The sequence below is a fragment of the Tiliqua scincoides genome, chromosome 2 (assembly GCF_035046505.1).
Source record: "Tiliqua scincoides isolate rTilSci1 chromosome 2, rTilSci1.hap2, whole genome shotgun sequence".
Lineage (NCBI taxonomy): Eukaryota > Metazoa > Chordata > Lepidosauria > Squamata > Scincidae > Tiliqua > Tiliqua scincoides.
The window spans coordinates 126,812,243-126,833,074 of NC_089822.1; the positions used below are offsets into that span (position 1 = coordinate 126,812,243).

General features: G+C 44.5%; 1 protein-coding gene across 2 annotated transcripts; it reads left to right on the forward strand.

Moving 5' to 3' along the window:
* The first annotated feature begins 1,623 nt into the window (after window positions 1–1,623).
* CSAD (cysteine sulfinic acid decarboxylase) lies at window positions 1,624–19,944 on the forward strand. Of its 2 annotated transcripts, XM_066613409.1 has the most exons (14): window positions 1,624–1,749; window positions 4,864–4,990; window positions 5,325–5,415; window positions 6,353–6,459; window positions 8,496–8,611; window positions 9,224–9,303; window positions 10,255–10,309; window positions 10,708–10,824; window positions 12,009–12,073; window positions 14,431–14,512; window positions 15,090–15,289; window positions 15,447–15,498; window positions 16,373–16,462; window positions 19,197–19,944. In XM_066613409.1, the coding sequence occupies exons 1-14, from the start codon at window positions 1,624–1,626 to the stop codon at window positions 19,368–19,370; spliced, it is 1,482 nt and encodes a 493-aa protein (XP_066469506.1). In that variant the 3' UTR covers window positions 19,371–19,944. The 2 variants fall into 2 exon arrangements, with proteins under 2 accessions (XP_066469506.1, XP_066469507.1); XM_066613410.1 differs by lacking the exons at window positions 4,864–4,990; window positions 5,325–5,415; window positions 6,353–6,459; window positions 8,496–8,611 and having other exon boundaries at window positions 1,708–1,749.
* Window positions 19,945–20,832: the final 888 nt, after the last annotated feature.

The window sequence follows — 20,832 nt, forward strand, 5'->3', positions numbered from 1 at the left end:
CCACTGATATGATATTCTCCCTTAGACAACTGCAGGAGAAATGCAGGGAACAACGACAGCCACTCTTCATAGCCTTCATAGATCTCACAAAGGCTTTCGACCTGGTCAGCAGAGACGGCCTCTTCAAGATTCTCCCCAAGATTGGATGTCCACCCAGGCTCCTCAGCATCATCAGATCTTTCCACAAGGACATGAAGGGCACTGTTGTCTTCGATGGCTCCACATCAGACCCTTTTGACATCCGAAGCGGAGTGAAGCAGGGCTGTGTTCTTGCACCAACCTTGTTTGGGATTTTCTTCGCTGTCCTGCTGAAGCAGGCCTTTGGAACTGCAACAGAAGGCATCTATCTCCGGACCAGATCAGACGGAAAGCTCTTCAACCTCTCCAGACTGAGAGCAAAATCCAAAGTCCAGCTGAAATGTCTGCGTGACTTCCTCTTTGCCGACGATGCAGCTGTCACTAATTGTTGATAATTGTGTGCTTTAGTGCTGGAAAGGGGGAATGCAAAATGGGCAAAACTAAATCAGTAAATAAATTCTTTAGAAGATAAATGTTTAAATTTATCTGAAGTAGTAATGTCTTGTGCACAGGAAAAGAGAAACTTGCTTGTGCCACCATTAAAATTTTTTTTGCTTGCTTGATTAAAGAACTCGATGAGCTTTCCCGAGCAAGAATGATTCAGAGACAGAACATATGCAGCCTCTGAATTAGCACTGAAATTGCAGTGGGAGAAAAGCAAGTTTCTCTCATGAAGTGCTAACTCTTCCAGGCAAACTCTGAGTTTGCGCGCAATCCTAACCAACTTTCCAGCATCAAAGTAAAGGCAATGCAGCTCTGAGGTAAGGAAACAAACATTTCCTTACCTCAAGGAGGCCTCCATAACTGGCCCAAACTGCAGGATGCAGCACGTGCCCCATTGGTACAGCTCTGTCAGAGTTGGAAAGTTGGTTAGGATTTGGGCCTTTGTTACCTCAGAATGCCGGCTGCAAGGTAGGGCATCAGAATGTAGGTCTCTTGTTGTCTTGTGTGCTTCTGGAGGAATCTGGTGGGCCACTGTGCGATACAGGAAGCTGTACAGGCCTTTGGCCTGACCCAGCGGGGCTCTTCCTATGTAACCCTGTGTTATGTATGTAAGTTATGCAGGATCAAAATCCTGCATAACTGATTTGCCCAGACTTATGACTGGCCAATCGGGCGATGGATCGAATTCCTACCATCCGATTGGCCCTCTAGTTAAGGTTTCAATTGCACCAATCACGGTAAATCTGGGCAGAGTTAAAGGCTATAAAAAGCCAGAGGTTTGCCTTGTGTTTTATTGCCAGGTCCTGTTCTGAAGATGGAATAAATGTATTGAGCTGTTATCACTATGCCTTCCTTTATTCTCATGGACCCACTAAATAGCACCTGAATGGTGTTCTTGTAAAGGACATGAGCAGGAATGTGTTCAAGATTGCAGTAATTAGTTGCCACATATTCTGGGATATATAATGTATAAATGCAGATACAATCAGATAGATTTCTGGAGGGGACGGGGGGGGGGGGAGAACAGGGACCTGATTCTAATTTGAAAATATTATATGTTGCCTGGATTTGCAGAGGCCTGCTTAGGAAGCCTGAGAGACCATGGCAGAAAAAGATGCACTGTTGTATCCTGGCTTGGACAAAGTGGCTGGTGAAGAGTTTCTGCAAGAAGCCTTCAACATAATGCTAGAGGAGGGTGTCAGAAAAGGGATGGATGTCTCTGAAAAGGTAAGGTTGTCAAAGCTCATTCTTACAGCATGATCTTGGGGTTTTCTATTCCATCATGCTTCCTTTGGGGGGAAGGAATGTCAAGTTTTGTATTCTTAGGGCTCACTATATAAGCCAGGGATGAGCAGCAGTGAGCACTGGTGGACCTAGGCATGATTTGCAGGAGTTCAGGAAGCATTTCTAACCCTACAGCTAAACATTTGGGAGCCAGAACTTTGTTAGCCACAATAAAACATTTTTTCTTTTTCCAAATTTGGGTCCTGAACTTAATAAAACTTGGAGGTCGGGCAGTATGGAGAACCATGAACGATTTTGTGTGTGTGAAAGGGCTTGAGCTCAGTTATGAAACAGAAAACTAATACCGCAGACAGTTGCCTATAAGTTGATCTCACAGATAAGACGAGGGTAGGCTTTGAGCAAAATATCATGGAATGTTATGATGCTCGGATAAGTTGGGGGGGGGGGTTGAACATAGGGGAGTGTCTGACTGTAGTTTTGCCTGATTTACCTGAGGTCAGACCCTGAAAAATAACTGTTACCTAAGAACTGTACAGTTTAATTTATTAAAATATAGTAAAAGATGATAAGATTCTGGTCTTCGCAACCTTTTTGTAGACACTAGCAGAGTAAGTGCACTGTAAACAACATACTTGTAGAACAGGTTCCCAACCAACCTGGCGTACATGTACCCCCAGGGGCACTCGATAGGACCTTTGGGGGTACTTGAAAAAGAATTGAATAATGGTAGAAAAAGGCAGGTAATGCTCCAGAATGCCTTGCAGGGCCAGCAAGGCAGGAAGGGAGGTAGCTAGGTGGCTGTGAAAGCCCCACCAATAGCTAGTTTTTAGTCATCAATTCATGTGTGAACCAGTGATTGAAAACCAGCACAGTAAAAAAGCTGAAACATAATATAGAAAATGATCAATCAATCACCAAGAATTTCTCAGGACACTTCTGGTGCAAAACAGTGCAAAGGCATAATCTTCAGCTCTTCAAATGGATAAAAAGAGAAAATACTGTAATGAATACACGAAGTATGGATTTTCATATAGAGGAGATGAGGGCTTATATTATTATTCTTAATTACAAACATTTAGCTAATATGAGGGGTACATTTTATGGAAATGAACTGCCAAGGGGTATGAAAGTGAAAAAAGGTTGGGAACCACTGCAGGAGAACTATTAATTAAGTCCTTTTTTAAGGTGCCTAGTGTGTTAAGCCAGAGACTCTAGATATAACATACAACTTATAACACATAACTGGAGATGTGTAATTCAATTCACAGCAGAGAGACAAGCAACAAGGAATGACTGTAAGCAAGTGCAGCTGCACATAGTTGCAACCCTATTTACTCAGAAGTAGACACATTGCTTTCCGTGGGTGTTATGCTTAAGTAAGGGTGCACTGAATTGTAGCCTGGGAGTTTGTTTCAAATGGAAACAAGGATTACCGTATATCCTGGTGTATAAAAGAACAGACATCTGCAAAACATTTGTAAAATGGAACAAGGTTGCTTCAGGGTCTGCTAAGGAAAATGAGACTTGCTTGATTTCTTGGGAAGCCCTTTTCTCAGGAGGAGAATAAAAGGTTAACTGTGGCTGCAGCTTACCAGGAATGTTACCCTGGAGATTAACAGCCCTCTAATTATCTCTGCATTGCTTCTTACTCCCACTTACTTGAGAAGCCCTGACCCCTAAGTGATCTTGCAGATAAGGTGAGGTGATGATCAAAGCTTGATTTATTGGCAGAAATTTCTCTCCTAAAGGCGAGTATCTACAGTACCTGGGCTGAGCATGTACTAAGAGACACCCAGCTCCTTAGGCTACAATCCTATACACACTTTCCTGGGAGTAAGTTCCATTGAATATAATAGGACTTATTTCTGAGTAGATAGGCATAGGATTGGGCTGTTAGTTATAAGAGTATATCTGCTTCCCCTGACTGCTGTCCTGCACCTGCTTCTGATTGGTGGAGCTCAGGATGAGAAATAAAGTTGATTTTGCAATCCTGAAGTCTACCCTAGACAATGGTCTAGGATTGCCAATCCTAAATAATAGTCCCAGAGCCAGGAATACATTTTGTCAGACAAACTAGACTTCTTATTATAGTATGCTACAAGAAGACGTTCATTAAATAATTAAAGGCAGTTATGGTCTCAAAATAGGCACCTACAGAAGAGGCTGCCTGCTGCATCTCTTAATGATTAACTGTTCTGGCCTTGTCTGTTTCCAATCAGCCTCATATCAGCAATTCTCCTGAATCTTTGTGCACATCACTTGTTATGGTTTTATTACCTCTGAACCCAGGGATGGGCCAAGAATCAGATGACTCGGACTAGAGTCGCAAATACACACATTTTTTGCAATTCTTATAGATTTGAGTCACGTGTGACAAAAACTTGAGCACTGACTCAGGAGTTTTACATAACCATACCACAGTGTCCTTGTAACTTCACTACATCACCATAACCTGGGATTGTGCTGGTACAGGGGATTTAGTAGCAATCCTGTGTTGGAGGAAATTAAAAATAGTTTCCTCTTTGGGGGGAAGCAGAGTAGCTTTAGCAACAGACCCCCCCTTTGGGTATCAACCCTGGGAATCTCCCTCACCAGGCTGACTGCTAATCAATAAAAAGACAAAGAGGCAATGGCTTGTTAAAGTTACAAAAGAAGAAGTTATTTACTTACAGTTCCATTGAGTGTATATTTACAGCATCTGATTAGGATCAGAGGTTCAGCTAACACTTATGGATAGCAAGGCCCTGGAGCTGCCTTGCCCTGCATGCCTTGCACTCAAGATGGCCTGGGCATCAGAGCCCAGGTGTGCGCATCTTAACAGGTCTGTGGTCAGAGGACAAGAGGAAGTGCTCAGAGGAGAAGGGAAGGATAAAGGGTTAGGGCCACACCCCACAAGGATCACTGGGCCATAGCTTGACCCCTTCTGGACAGCATCCTGCCCACTCTGGGCAGCAGTTGCACCAATTCCAACACCCTGTCCTCATCTAGGGGCAATAGGATCGCACTGGATAGGATCACGATGTTTAATTGTAGTGCATATGTAACGTCACAGGATCTTTAGGATATTAGTTGACCTCCCTGTTTTCTTCGGTACAGGTGTGTGATTGGAAAGAGCCTGAGGAGTTGAAGCAAATTCTGGACCTGGATCTAAAAGACAGTGGGGAGCCACAGGAGAGGTTGTTGGAGCGTTGTCGGGATGTGATCAGATATAGTGTGAAAACATGTGAGTCTCTTGCTTTGACAACCAAGTGAGAGGGCGTAGCTACTATTTCTGAGCTGCTTGTGAGACAGTGTACTTCCTGTGTCAGCTGGACCTCGCTTCCATGGCCTATCAAAAGGCTGAACTTAATTCAAAGCTCCTGGATAATTAGGGGCTCTTGATGTGCCTCTGTTATCTTCTTAGGCTAAGAAGCCATGAAACTGATAACATGTTTGTTGTCTCAGATGAGTAGACAAGCACATTTGAAAGATCCTATGTGACCTAAAGGTGCCTGAAACAGTGAGCCAAAGGTGAATCTCAATTCACTGCAGCTAAAATCTCTTTCTCTTTCTTCCAGGTCATCCTCGTTTTTTTAACCAGTTGTTTTCAGGGCTTGATCACCATGCTCTGGCGGGACGGATGATTACAGAGATGCTAAACACCAGCCAGTATGTTTGCACTTTCAGTTGAACCTTGGTTCAGAAATTAGAAAAACATTTTCATAGTTGTGCTTTTCTCTACGTGAAGGAGTAACTCTCCTTTTAAAAAGAGTTGAGAGTGGTTTCAAAAAGGAATTGTTCACCATGGTGGACATGCATGTGTCTTTTGCCCCATGAATGCCTCTGTCAAATAGATTTTTTTCACCTTTTTGAAACAGTATAGAAACATGCAAAAGAATATTATATCTTAGTGTATCCTCAGACTATTCTCTGAATAATTTACCAGAAGCAGAAGTGGGGTGAGTGAATCATGAACAACAAACCTTCTTCCAAACCACCTTTACCTGGTGTTTAATCGCATCATGTTTGGACTACTATAAAGTATTGAATCTGGGACTGCTCTTGAAGACTGTCCAGAAGCTGAAGCTGGTGCAGAATGCAGTGACCAGAGTGCTTTTGGGCACCCATTGGTTGGAGCATATTATGACTGTGCTCTGTGAACTTCTTTGGCTTCTAATATATTTACAGGCATAATTCTAGGTCATTAGAATTACCTGTCATTGATCATTACCTATGATGACTTGGTCCTTGGTTATCTGAAGGACTGTCTCCTCCCACGTTGACCTGCCTGCAATCATTGGAAGCTTAAGAAGAAGTAATGGAAGAGGATGCAGTTTGTGTAGTGGGAGATTTCTGCCTTGCAAACACTGGGACCTTTGACAGATGCTGCCTGCACTCTTCCGTATGTATAAGTCCCAGCAATTGCATGACATACTCTCTCAATGTTCAGCTGTCTATAGGCTGCTGCTGATTCACAACTGCCATTCGTGAGTGAAGTTCACAGTGACATACATATTATTTATAACCACATGCGTGCTCTGGTTAAAGAACCAGAAGAACTTTAGAACCAAATTTCTAAAATACTCATCTGTTCTTTGTGTTCCAGGTACACATATGAGATTGCCCCTGTGTTTGTATTGATGGAGGAGGTGGTGTTGAAGAAGCTGCGGGAGCTGATTGGCTGGGAGAGCGGAGATGGGACCTTCTGCCCTGGTGCGTAAGCTATGGAAGAGATGACCATGAAGTGTGGCTTCTTGCTGCATGTTTTCGGGCTCATCTCTGGATCATCAGGTTTCCAATGAAGTAGACATAACATATTGCCCACCCATACTGTCTACATACTGCACTGAAAAAAGTTGGGAATCTCACCATGGTACAAATGTGCTTAGACAGAAATCCTATGCTAACCTTGAGATTTGACATTATAGTTGTCACAGGGAGATGGAAACTGCCCTTCTTTCTACCCTGCTGCTGTCAGACAGTTTTGACTTCCTAGTCTTTATTTTTAATGCTCTTTGTTTCTCAGTCCCAGATTTTATATCTTGCTTTGCTTTCCCTTATATCTCTTATTGTTCATCTCCTCACTTTTCTGCCTTCTACCATACTGCTCCAGCCTTGCCGGAATGACTTCCCTCTCTTTGGGCGCAATCCAGCCCTTGACTTAGGCACATTAGTGCCTCCTTAGGAAGAAGCCGGGCTGGTGCTCAGAGAAGCACTGGCCTGCAGAGGCCGACACAAGCCTCTGCGCTGCTTGTGTTGGCCCAGCTGGGCGGACGCAAGGAACACAGGTAGGCAGGGGGCAGGGAGGGAGGAGTTCCTAGGAGGGGGAAGGTGGGCAGTGGGTGACCCTGGGGCCGGGTGGGCAGGGAACGGGAGGCGTGGCTGGGATTTGGCAGTTATGCTGGATCCCAACCCCCATTCCCGGGGAGAACGGAGCAGCTTCAAGCCACTCCACTCTTTTCAGATTTCTGCCACCTTAAGAGGTGGTGCAAGTCCGAGGAGACCCATAGGGGCCAGCGGTCCTTACCCGGAGGTAAGGGAAAATGTTTCCCCTTGCCTCTGTCTGAGCTGTTTATGGCCCCTATCCTGCGATGGATACAGCACAGGCTTCTTGGCTTGCCTGTTCCAGTGCAGGATAGGATTGCACCCTTTGTCTCTCATCTCCAAGAAGGCTATTAAAAGAAAAAGGAAGCCTAGCCTCATCTTACCTCTTTCTTTAATGTCTCTTGATTCCTTGCCAAATCATCTTCGTTGTTCATTATCAATGTCTGAGCTTTCCCTCTTCTCTGTTTTCTCCAGAGAATAGTCTGAGGATACATTAAGATATAATATTCTTAAAGCTAAGCAAATTTCAGTTTGGTCAACTTCTGGATGGCTGGGAGGCTGCCTGGAAGCCCATGACCATGTACACCATCCTGAGCCCCTTGGAGGAAGGGTGGTCTAACAATGTGAAAAACAAACAAACATTTCCTGGAAGATAAGTGGCCTGTAAGCGTAACTGTGTATTTTTCCTGAAGCATAAATTCTGCACCAAGGATGGCTTAATGCAGTGGCTTGTTAAAATTAAAATAAATTGGACAAATTTGCATAATGCACATGAATCTGAATTTATTTATTATTTATTTCTTCTCTTATTATTAAGAGATTTCTACCCCGCCTTTCCACCCAGCTTAAGGGCCCTCAAGGCGGCTTACAACAATAAGCAATATGATGAAAACAGTGCTAAAAACATAAACAATAAAACACAATTGGATCGCATATAATCCTATGCATGTCTACTCCAAAGTAAATGCCACTGGAGGATTGCAGCCTCCATTTGCCATGAGTAACTGTTTTCAATAAATTATTGAAAGCTACGCAGTGCAGTGAAACCTGAGCCCCCAACCACTGGAGTAGTCTTAAATCTCAAGAGCAAATCACAACTTCAGTGGGGCAATTTTTATATAGAAAATGGTGTGTGGGGAACCTCCTTCTCCAACTGGGCCCTTATGTCACCATTACTCTGACTTCTCAGAATTCAGCAGTCATTGAACACCACACTTCCAAGCATATCTTCACAACCATAAGGGCTCAGAGCTTTTTAGAAAATGGAAGCTGAGATTCTCAGAACGCTGAACTCTCCAGTCAGCACCACATTCTACTCTATTGCTATGCTGGTAAAGCATTCACATAAGTTTGCCTACAATAACACTCTAAATAAAAAATAAATAAAATGTATCATGAGGTTTCTGGGCTTGCTGTCTCTACAGGAGGCTCTATCTCTAACATGTATGCCATGAATGTGGCACGTTACCACCGCTTCCCAGACTGCAAGCAGAAGGGTAACTGGGCAGTACCAAAGCTGGCTGTTTTCACTTCTCAGGAGGTATGGCCTTCAGCATCTTTCTTTTTATCTAATTTTTAAAGAGCCTTCTGTCTCACTTACTTACTTACAGAGCTTACTTCTGTGGGGGGAAGGGTTGTCTTATGGGGTTTGTGTTTCTGTATTCCCTACTTTTGGTTGTAGGAATGAAAACACTGAGTTGTTTTCTGGTCGAAGAGTACAGATGACCACTTTTATGTGTATACAGACACCGCATGGTCAACCTTTTCCTAGCTTTTGGGCCAGGTCCAGCATTGGGGTGGGGGGTCCTTAGTTGAAGGCCGAGGCATTGAGAGCACAAGGAAGTAGTTGTGTGAACTGAGAAAACACCCAGAGTTCCCTGTGTCATCACTGGGGATGCTGATTAGCTGCATCTTACCTGGGTAGACTTCACATCAAGAGCAAGCCAAAGTGGGTTTACTCCATCAGTGAGTTTGGACCTGTGTTTTTCCAATTCAACCAACTTTGAATGCGATTGTTGTTTGTTCCCAAATCAGCAGACTAAAACCCTTCAGCTTGTATGAGTGTGATCTTAAAATGTCAAATCAGACGGTAGGAAAGCTTTTCAACATGCTTTGTCTCTGATTCCTTCCTCTGTTTTGACTTCAATTCCAGTGCCACTACTCTATCCAGAAGGGAGCTGCTTTCTTGGGCATTGGCACAGACAATGTTTACCTTGTTGCTGTTGATGAAAGGTGAGTGCCTGGCATTCCCAGTGAAGCATCCAATCCAGAGGGAAACGAGACATTTCTCACCTGGAAGCATCCTTGGCAGATGCTCGTCTAGGCTCTTCTGGGAAATCTCCAAGGACACAGATTCCACAACCACACTAGGCTACTTATTTCATTACTGAACTGGCCTTTTTAGTTTTATAAAATGTTTTCCTAATTGAATTTAGCAACTTGAGAAATTGAGTTTTCATTTCTCTTTTCCTTTTACATAAAAAAGCAAGCTTCTAACCACATTGCTACAAAGTTATTTTCCCCAAATTCTGTTGTGTACTACAGTGCTTCAAAAAAAATTAAGGAGCAGATTAAGCGCAACAATCTAGGCTCACAGCAGGGAGTGCTCAGACCACCATGTCACTGTGCATGTGGTCACTGAATGTGGGGTCCAAACCATCATTGGCACAGATTGGCAATAGGCCCCCAAGGTCCTTAAGTGGTTTCATGAGTCAACCCTGAGTCTGGCTATGGGCCAGACTCCCATGAGTCCCATGTGAACCCTTTTAGTAACTTCCAATCTATGCAGGTATCAGAATAATGTGAGTTAGCTTTTTCTGAACTATATCACTTCAGATTCCACATAGGGGTTCTTATGTTTAAGTACTCCCCTGGGCTAGAGAAGGTGGAACAATCTCTATGCTCATTTGCGTACGTCAAAGAGTAGACTACTTCAGCTCTTTTCACGGACATGTTAGCTTTATATACACAGGGAATATATGTTATGGGGAGATAGGAAACCCCCCACACCTGCAGACTAAAGTGGAACAAATCTGGAAAAGCTGCACAGCATGATTCTGTGGCGTGTATTGGCTGGTTCTGATCCAAATTGTCTTAAGCAGGGTGAACTTTGTAGAATTATGCTTGTGCTTCATGTCTCAGCTTCATACCTGGGCCACCTTGAGTTCTTCCTTTCTTCCTCAGGGGCAAAATGATCCCTGCTGATCTGGAGAAGCAGATCAACCAGGCCAAATCTGAGGTGAGTTTGCTAGGGATGGTGGAGGTGGGAGGAGCTGGGGGCATGGGCGGGTTATGCTTTCACCCTTCGCTTTGTTTCATGTTTGAGGTTGCACATCTCCCCCACAGCATCTCCCTGGAAACACCTGGTGAATATGTGACGTGTGTCACATATGTGAAATATTTGTCATGACATTATGTTCACTAGTTCATTGCTCCCACTTCAATTCATTGGCTGCCACAGGGGGAGGGGGAAATGCTGGACATGATATCACATCATGCATTTCTGATGTTGCCAGCAGATGCAGGCTGGTGGCAGGAACGTGCTCCCCCTCCCCCATCTTTACTTAGGCCCCAAATATACTGTTGTTGCACCGCCCCCCCCCCCCACCAAATGCATTTGCTGTTTTTCTCTTCCAGGGGGCATTGCCTTACTTTGTCAATGCCACCTGCGGCACCACTGTCCTTGGAGCTTTTGACCCTCTAACTGAGATTGCAGAAGTGTGTGCAAGGCATAGGCTCTGGCTGCACGTGGATGTAAGTACGCTGAGGTGGGAACCTCCTACAGATATTGCATGTGGCAATAGATGCCTGTTATGGTAGGAGGGGAAGAGAATTGTGAGTCCCAAGTGCTGGATACCACTACTAGACTAGGAAGTTGGGAGACAGGGGTGCCAGTTATGACATACCACCTAACAACAAAATGGCAACACACAGTGTGCTGCATGGGCACCCAGGACTTTCCAGTCCCCCCTTCCTAGCATGATCCCTTGTGTCAAGTGTTTGTCAATTGAGGAGGGGTTCACTTGCCCACACGCAGCCAGCCTTCCTTTCTCAATAATCAAGTTCCCTGTGATGAAGCAGACACATGCTGGGTTATTCCAGAAATTATGAGGGGTTATACACATACTCTTTAGCGGTTTTCTGATGTGGATTTACACTATGGGTGGGCAGAAGGTAGATTGGCATTCGCAGTAGATCAGTATGGGTTTCTCATTCCCAGTAGTTTCACAAGAGCCATTTGTCTGCCAGTTTGCCCTTGAGCTAATCACTCATCTCTCAGCCTTGGTGTCTGCGTTCCACCAAGCAGCATTTCACCGGTTGAATATTAATTGGTTGCCTTTGACTAGATCTTTGTGCACAGGGTGACCAGATGTTGTAACTGCAAAAGAAAACAAGGCACCCCAAAATGTAGGACACCCAAGAAAAATGTAGGACATGTCAAAAATAAAAGCTAAAAACACTCATATATTGATATCATGTGGTTATTTTAAACATTAAATTTAAAACTATGTTACGCATAATTTATTACATATGATCTATTAATTACAAGAAAGCTCTGCGCTGCCTGCTCACAGGGAAAAGGTGGACGTTTAAGTTCTTTTCCAGGACATCAGGCTGAAATAGAGGACATGTTCTGGAAAAGGAGGATGTCTGGTCACCCTATTTGTGTGGCTCTGGCCAGGTTTAGAATGCTCTGTAAGGTTCTGGATAATTTGCTGTTAGAATTCTGTTTCTGCTAGAATTCTGTTAGAATCCTTGTGGCTCATGAGCTGAAATGAATAATTGACTCCATCCTAGTCTGAGCCATACTTACCAACATTTGCACCTGGCTCCAGTTGGCAGAACTCAGGTTTCTAGAACAAATCAAAGCAGATCCCACAAGTCTGGCCCACCAGATGGATTCCAAGGATTTACCTGCCACTCTCACCTCTTTGTAGGCTGCATGGGGTGGCAGTGCCCTCCTTTCCCAACGACACCGGCACCTTTTGGATGGAATTGAGAGGTAAACTGTATTTCTTGTCTACAACAAGGCTGTGCTCCAGTTGCAGCTTGTGACCAGGATTGGTGGTTTAGAAACAAGAAGGTATGGGTAGTCTGCGTTGCACCAAGCAGTTTGTTTTACACTTGAGCAGGCAGTTTACAGTCAGCAACTGTATGGCCCAAATAGACACCTGCTGAGCGGGTGGCTGCAATACCATCCTTTTGGCCATTCACAGTGGATGAAATGCAGCTACTTCTTCCAGTTACGGACCTACCATAAGGTCCAATGGGGCAAAAGCCCCAGGTGCAAGGCACCAGGACCCTGCGGAAGCCTCTCTGAAGCTCCCAACGGGGGCGGAAACTATGCTTCTGGTTTTTTGTGGACCTGGACTGCGGAGGTCCGCTGCTGACTTCTTCGAACAAATTATCCTGAAAGAGTGACATAAGAACAGCCCTGCTGGATCAGGCCATAGGCCCATCTAGTCCAGCTTCCTGTATCTCACAGCAGCCCCACCAAATGCCCCAGGGAGCACACCAGATAACAAGAGACCTGCATCCTGGTGCCCTCCCTTACATCTGGCATTCTGACATAACCCATTTCTAAAATCAGGAGGTTGCACATACACATCATGGCTTGTAACTCGTGATGGATTTTTCCTCCAGAAATTTGTCCAATTCCCTTTTAAAGGCGTTTAGGCCCAATGCCATCACCACATCCTGTGGCACGGAGTTCCACAGACCAACCACATACTGAGTAAACAAATATTTTCAGTTAGTCTGTCCTAACTCTCCCAACACTCAATTTTAGTGGATGTTCCCTGGTGAATGCCAGTGTCACTGTTTCAAGACTCCAGGCATTTTGCCATTGTATGCAAGGCAGCCAGTTCAGGCTCAAGTATCTCTAACAGAACAATACGGATGCTGAAGAGGCACTGCCTTCCCTGTAAACTATGCAACTGCACAGCTGAAATAGAAGTTCCAGACTGTTTCCTTCTCAGCGCTCTGAAGAAGCCCCACCACAGGCGTGTCCTTATCAAAAATTAAATGAAACATTGTTGACAACACCAGACTAGAAGGACCATTAGCCTCATTCAGTTCCTTATAAAGCTACAGTGCCTGTTGCATTCAAATCCCATGCATAAGCCCAGTCCCAGACAAACATTGTGATACCTGTGCAAAGGGTTTTTCATAGCCAAAGTAACGCCATCTTAACATCAACTCCCTGTCTCTGCATTTGGTCTTAAAGATGTTGTTAGCAAGAAGCCGCAAGCTACCCCTCACCCAGTGTCTTTGTCCTAGAGATAATGGGGCCTTAGGAGTCAGTCTGCAAAACAATACCTCAGAGCAGGGGTGCCCAAACCCTGGCCCTGGGGTCACTTGCGGCCCTCAAGGTCTCTCAATGTGGCCCTCAGGAAGCCCCCAATCTCCATTGAGCCTCTGGCCCTCTGGAGATTTGCTGGAACCCGCACTGGCCCAACACAACTGCTCTCAGCGTGAGGGCGACTGCTGGACCTCTCACAGCTCTTGCGTGAGCTGTGGGATGAGGGCTCCCTCCACTGCTTGCTGTTTTACGTCTGTGTTGCAGTAGTGGCAGCAAAGGGAAGGCTGGCCTTGCTTTGTGCAAGGCCTTTTATAGGCCTTGATCTATTGCAAGACCTTCATTCATTCATATAAGTTCCCTCTCTAATATATTAATTTATTTAAATTTATTCAAATTTGAAGTGTAAATTAATTCTTTTTTTCCCCCGGTCCCCGACACAGTGTCAGAGAGATGATGTGGCCCTCCTGCCAAAAAGTTTGGACACCCCTGCTTCAGAGCAAGGGCAACCTGTGTCAAAGTGCCTGTGGCTTCCTTTATCTCTCCAGTACAATCCAGCTTACTATGGCAAAGGGTGGAGGGGTAGGCCAGAAGGAAGGGGACTGGGCAGTGAAAGTGGAAAGTTACTGGACCCTTGTCTCCTTAGCTTTGCTGGCCGCTCCTATAGGCTAAAATGTGTATAAAAGCTGGCTGCATCCGTTTCACACTCTGTACATGATCTGAGGAACGTCCTCCTTGTGCTTTGATTTGGTACCAGCAATAAAGAGTTGTTCTTTGCTGTACCTTCCCTTGGAGCGTTTGATTGGATACTTGCGTGCAAGGAATGAACCTCACGAGCTTTTGGAATGAGCCTTTGGGGGTTCAGAGGCATCAATTGTGAACATCTGAAGAACAACTCAAGAGGCCGCAGTGAATGTTGACATTCACTATTACATATGCGTTGTTCTCGATAGGCCTGAAATATTTCATGCTATTTTGTTCTTTTTTCTTTTTGTGATGTGGCATCTCTTGTCTAAAGAGGAAATAAGCTCTAACATATGTTTCATTTTGCTTTTCCGCAGAGCAGATTCTGTGGCCTGGAATCCTCACAAGATGCTTATGACTGGGCTGCAGTGTTCTGCCTTCCTGCTGCAAGACAGCTCCGTAGGTATTCAGTGGGGTTCCTTTCCTTAGCAGGAAGACAGCCTTTCTGTGAACAGAGGGGCTATGAATGTTTCAAATGAACGAACCTCCATCTCCAAATCTTATAACTGGAAGGATTCAAACTGTTATCTAGCCTAGGCTTCTGATCCAAAGTCAAGATGGGGTGGCTTATACTCCATATTTAACATATGTAGTAAATTCTGTGCTACCCAGCCCCTGGGGCAAGGAGAGTTTAATTTTGTGACCTGATCACCATATGTAGAGTGAGCAGAACTGTTTATATTTATTGTGCTAGCCTGTGGTCAATAGGAGTGCAGGGCATTGAAGCTCTGCATTCTGGTCAAGGGAAATTCTGCACTGCTTCTCTCTAGCACTAAAATATTATCAAGCATTGTCCTAAGGGACTAAGAATTTAAAGTAAACAAAGCTGTCAAAAGTAAAGCTGTCTTCAAAAGGGGTTGAATTCAGCTCCCCACATCTGGAATTTTGGAATACACACAGGCCTTCTTGATAGTTAATACGGGGTAGTTCCTTCTTGGCTTTCAAATTGTCTGTTTTAATCCTTCCTCTCTGGCAGGGTCTGCTGCAGAGATGCCACTGTGCCAAAGCCACCTACCTGTTCCAGACGGACAAGTTCTACGACATGGCTTACGACAGGGGGGACCAAACCATCCAGTGCGGACGCAAAGTAGACTGCCTCAAGCTGTGGCTGATGTGGAAGGCCAATGGCACCGAAGGCTTGCAGAAGAGGGTGGACAGGGCATTTGCCTTCACTAGGTGTGCATGGGGATGAGGGTGTCGCAGGATGGGAGAACGTCTCATCCTCAAATTGCTATTACCCACAACATAGGCAATAGATTCAACGATTGCACTGCTTTGTTGCCTACAGCTAAACTGTGTGTGTGGCTCAACCTATTTTCTCCATTCTTTCTAGATATCTGGCTGATGAGATTAAAAAAAGAGAAGGATTTCAGCTGGTGACAGAGGTAAGGCCTACCTGAGCTTCAGGGCTCAATATGGCTCCCTCAGACCTGGAATCTGTATTCAGGAACCGAGGTCAATTCTGGGATATATTAAATAGCAATAAAAGAGAAAACTTGTAAATTCCATTTCTTTCCCCAGAAAGTAATCCCAGACAAACATGTGAAGTTGCCTTCCTCGAGTCAAGACCATTGGTCTATCTAGTTCAGTATAGTCTACTCAGATTGGTGGCAAGCTTCAAGGTCTCAGGCAGAGAAGCATCTTTACCATCCTTGCTCCCTGAAATTCTTTTGAAGATGTCAGGCACTGAAGACACAACGCACAGGCTCTACTAGTGAGCTTCAAAAAACTGAGATGAGCAAAGTTTCAAAATCAGAGTGTGGCTTCCAGTCTAGCTGAACCCTGACATCTCTCTCTCTCTATAAAGAAAATTAATAGGTCAAGTAGCCATTTCAAATTATTTTTTCACCTTTCAAACCTTTGCCATTACCCCAGACAGACTTTATATTAGAATGTATCACTTTACATAAGGTATTTTTACTTGAACATTCAGTTTATTGGATGGAATTGATTTTAAAGGCGCACACCTGAACTGTCAGAATATGTACCTGTGTCCGAAAATCCAGGCTGCAGAGCAGATGGTGAAAGCTACTCAGAATTTGTCATCCCATGACCTGTTCTGCATCCCTTTGTCCTTTGAGGTTCCATGGGCACCTGGTCAGTTGTGAAATTCTCTCCCCCAGCAATGTTGTAGATTGCTTTTATTTTATAAGGTGCCTTGCTGATCTCTTGGAATAGGATAAAAAGGTGGCATAGAAAAAAATTAAAAAGGAAAAAAAAGCTTACTTAGCATGTCTCATTCCTCATTCTCCCCTCCAGCCAGAGTTCATCAATCTGTGTTTTTGGTTCCTGCCTCCCAGCTTAAGGGAACAGGAAGGATGCAGCGATTACTGTTCAAAATTGGGAAAGGTAAGCTCTGAACGGAGGTGGGAAAGGTTCCCAGTTGCTACCTACACTGCTCTGTCTTGGATGACCAGGAAGACAGGATACTTGTGCGTTTTTACTGCAATGCCATTGGGCTCAAGAAGGGTTTATGACTTTTCATTCCCTTTCTTCTGCCACAGCCAAGGAAAAAAGTATTGAATGGGGTGGAGCTGAACTGAATAAGAATTCCTCACGTTGAAACTTGGTAACAGGGTTCAGGCAGCTCAGTTCTAATGGTGGAGGTGCTGCCGGGTACAGCAGTGTCAAAATGGTAACTGCTTTATCCAGCGACCACACCAGGACTGCAGGACACCTCCTTGGGGAAAGGGGACTTTTGTCCCCTTCCCCTGAGTAAGGACGCAGTGGCCACGATGGGTCCCCTCCAATCTGCACTGACTATTGTGCTGATGCAGATTGGAGGAACTCCGGGTCAGGCTTTTCTGATCTGGCAGAGTAGGTCCCACCCCTCTCCTGCCCTGGCTCCTTCCTCTGACCCACCCTCCCTTTCCCTGTTCTGCCCACTCCCTGCTCCCCCAAACATACTCACCCCCAGCTGGCGCTGCAGGAGTGCCGGCTAGCACTGCAGGAGTGCCAGCCAGCCCACCATGCCGGTGCTTCTGCACCAGTAGCTCCTCCTCTTTAGATGCCGTGGATGTGCCTTTTGGCACGGTTGTGACACCAAATGCTGGTACTGGAGCTCAGCACCGGTACTAATGGGTTTTAGGATTGGGCCCTAAGTGACACTCCTGGTCTGGCTGTCAGGGCCAGAGACCCCCACATTTGAATTCAGGCCTAGAGGGTCAGGGTCTTCATGGTTGATGGTTCAGTTAGAAATGCAGCAAGCAGAATGCATTGGTTCATCGATCACAAAAGCCAGAAGTCAAACTTCTCATTTCTACATCAGGCCTTGATTGTTGCCATGGGCAAAATGTTGAATCAAATATGTTTTTCAGTCCTTCCCCATCTAGGATTCTACTTCCCTCTGTTTTGCAAGCTGATATAATGCAAGAACGAATTTCTATGGTGTTCTTTTATTTAAAGAGTAAACACTGGAAACAGATTCCAAATAAAGGATGAGCAAGGGAACGATGCACCTTGAAATAAAAGTGCAGAGTGATTTATTTTTTATTTTGAATTTCTATGCAGGAAGAAAATCTCTATGCTCAAGCCTCTCCTTTTCTGCATGTGCAAACCAAGGCTTTAAAACAATTCCTGATCTATCACTTGATTATATTTAAATATTACAAAACTTCAGCATAGGTTTCTTTTTGAAACCCTGAAGGAAACGGAAGAACATACTGCAGACAGTTCTTGTTATCTGCTGGGGTTAGTTTCCTGGAAATCCTAGTGGATTCAAAATCTGCAAATACGGAGTCATTGATCCTATAGAATCAATGGGTTAAGGGAGGGGTAGCTAACTACCATCAGCAGAGACCGAATGGTACAGAGACCTTCATAAATGCAGCTGAGACCTTCAAGATGGCACCTGTGAATAGCTTTAGGTTGGGTGTCTTCATAATTGGTGTCAGGGTGGAGAACCCAGTTTGTGCATTAAGAGTATGCTTGGTGGGCAGAAGGGCATGACTATCCTCAAGCATGTAAAGGCCCAAGTAAGGCTCAAGGATATTCGTTCCATCTCTGAAAACTCTCTAAAGCAGTGGTTCTAAAACTTTTTAGCATTGGGACCCGAACTTTTATAATGACAATCTATTGGGACCCACTGAAAATGATGTCATTAACCTGGAAGTGATGACATGGCCAAAAGTGACATGAAGCAGAAAATTAACACCTCCATATGACAAATCAAATCTATTAATGAAGTAAGTAAATTAAGTGTTTACAATAAGTATAAGTCTAAACATTTATTTAAAATAAGCTGTTGCTGATCTGTTTTTTAAAAAATTATCCAAACATCCCAAAGGCTGCAATCCTATCCACATTTACTTGAGAGGAAGCCTCATTGACTATCATTATTAAAAGCCTGTTCAAAGTACAGATCTGTACGATTTACCCAAATGCAGTCACATACCATGATAGCATCAGGTCTAAAATATTAAAAATAAAATATTCATTGAAATGAATGGGGACCCACCTGAAATTGGCTCACGACCCACTTAGTGGATCCCAACCCACCATTTGAGAAACAGTGCTCTAAAGCAGGGGTGTCCAAAGTTTTTGGCAGGAGGGCCACATCATCTCTCTGACACTGTGTCGGGGGGGGGCAGGGGAAAAAAAAGAATTAATTTACATTTAAAATTTAAATTAATTTACATAAGTTTACATAAATGAATATATTGAACTTCTATGAATGAATGAAGGTCTTGCAATATCTCAAGGTCTAAGAAGGCCTCGCGCAAAGCAAGGTTGGCCTTTCCTTTGCTGCTGCTGCTGCATTACAGACGTGAAACAACAAGCAGTGGAAGGAGCCCTCATCCCACAGCTCACACGAGAGGTCAAACAGTTGCCCGCACGCTGAGAGCAGTTGCGTCAGGCCAGACTGGGCTTCAACAAATCTCCAGAGGGCCAGAGGCTCATTGGCGACTGGGGCCTCTCTGAGGGCCGCATTGAGAGGCTTGGAGGGCCGCAAGTGGCCCCAGGGCTGGGGTTTGGGCACCCCTGCTCTAAAGAGTATCCTATATCATAAAGGGGGAAAAACAACTTTTTTCCTTCCCAAACCACCATCACTTCTGAGATGGAATTTCTGCTTTCATTTGTTTAGGTAGCACCTGCTATTAAGGAGAGAATGATGAAAAATGGGTCCATGATGGTGAGCTACCAGCCTCATGGGAACAGGGCCAACTTCTTCCGCCAAGTGGTCACCAACCCAGCAGTCACCAGAGAGGACTTGGACTTCTTCCTGGATGAGATTGAGAGACTTGGGAGAGATCTGTAGTAACTGTGCCATTATCCCTCTTTCCTTCTCACCTCCATAGGGTCTTTTGTAATGATGGCAGGGTTGGGTCTTGTATATGAGCCATCATACGGTTTCTTACTCCACTGCCTTTTTCTGCAAGTTTTGCAAAAATCTAGGAAAGCTACAGCTAGTGCTCAGAACTCTTTTTTCCTTTGTCTCACCTCATCTGTTTTGAAAACAAAACAAGAGTTGTTCCTTCAGGGAAATCTGGATTTCCTTCCCCTATGTCTTCCTTCCCTGAAAGAAGTGATGCCAGGAAGTCTGCCTCTACTTCAAGGACAGTAGCAGAAGCAGAGGATGTTAGCCTCTCAGCTAATTCACTTCTGCTGTATGGATCAGCAGTTTTCAACCTTTTTCATCTCAGAGCACACTGATAAGGCACTAAAATTGTCAAGGCACACCATCAGTTTTTTGACAATAGACAAGGCACACCATGCAATTGGTGAGGGTCTCCCATCCCCCAATGGCCCTACTAATAAATGACCCTCTCCCAAACTCCCATGGCACACCTGTGGACCCTTCATGGCATACTAATGTGCTGTGGCACACTGGTTGAAAATCCCTGGTATATATGAAGAAGTGCATAGAAAGTTCCAGTAGTGCATGAGAGGTGCTTGTTTTTACCTTCACAGTCATTCACATAGTGCTTTTTATTACCAAATTTTTTTTAAGCCAGAGGCTTTGTCAGTTTTATTTTAGAAGACTACAGCCCTCCCCCTGAAACACACGCAAAGAAAATGTTTTACTACAAACAATGACATATGTATTTTGAAACCAATGCAAACCATGCCATTATAGGTATGAGGTGACTTTAACAATGCCAAAACAGAATAAACCAATACTTCTGTAAACAATGTGCCCGGAAATAGTGACAAAACAGTGTACAGAGGGAGAGGTAAATCAACATATTCATGCTGTAGCAACAGAAAAAAAATCAGTAATGGAGCAACAATCACCATGGAACCGTAAAATGGGTAAACTATAAAAAAGTGGGTTGAGATTATTTTCAATCCCATGGTTTGGGTAGCCCTGCAGAGGCTTCTGTGGGATCCGCAGCACCCCTGGGCAGCCTGGTGCTTCATTATGCAAGTACAGGAAAGCCCCTGGCCTCTTGACAGCGATCCTGGGGATTGTGTTGCTGCATTCCCCCCCCCCCTTAACGGGGTAAAGGCAAAAGGACGCAGGCTGAAATGTAGCGACAACTGCAAAATGGCAGATGCCTTTCAATGTCAGTAAGTGTAAAGTCATGCACATTGGGGCAAAAAATCAAAACTTCACGTATAGGCTGATGGGTTCTGAGCTATCTGTGACAGATGAGGAGAAAGATCTTGGGGTGGTGGTAGACAGGTCAATGAAAGTGTCGACCCAATGTGTGGTGGCAGTAAAGAAGGTCAATTCTATGCTTGGGATCATTAGAAAAGGTATTGAGAACAAAACAGCT

Bases quoted from the DNA above. Each gene is read 5' to 3' on its own strand.
- CSAD (XM_066613409.1), top strand. From the start codon at position 1,624: ATGGCAGAAAAAGATGCACTGTTGTATCCTGGCTTGGACAAAGTGGCT. The intron at 4,991-5,324 runs GTGAGTCTCTTG...TCTTTCTTCCAG, and splicing joins CAGATATAGTGTGAAAACAT to GTCATCCTCGTTTTTTTAAC. The intron at 10,825-12,008 runs GTAAGTACGCTG...ACCTCTTTGTAG, and splicing joins GGCTCTGGCTGCACGTGGAT to GCTGCATGGGGTGGCAGTGC.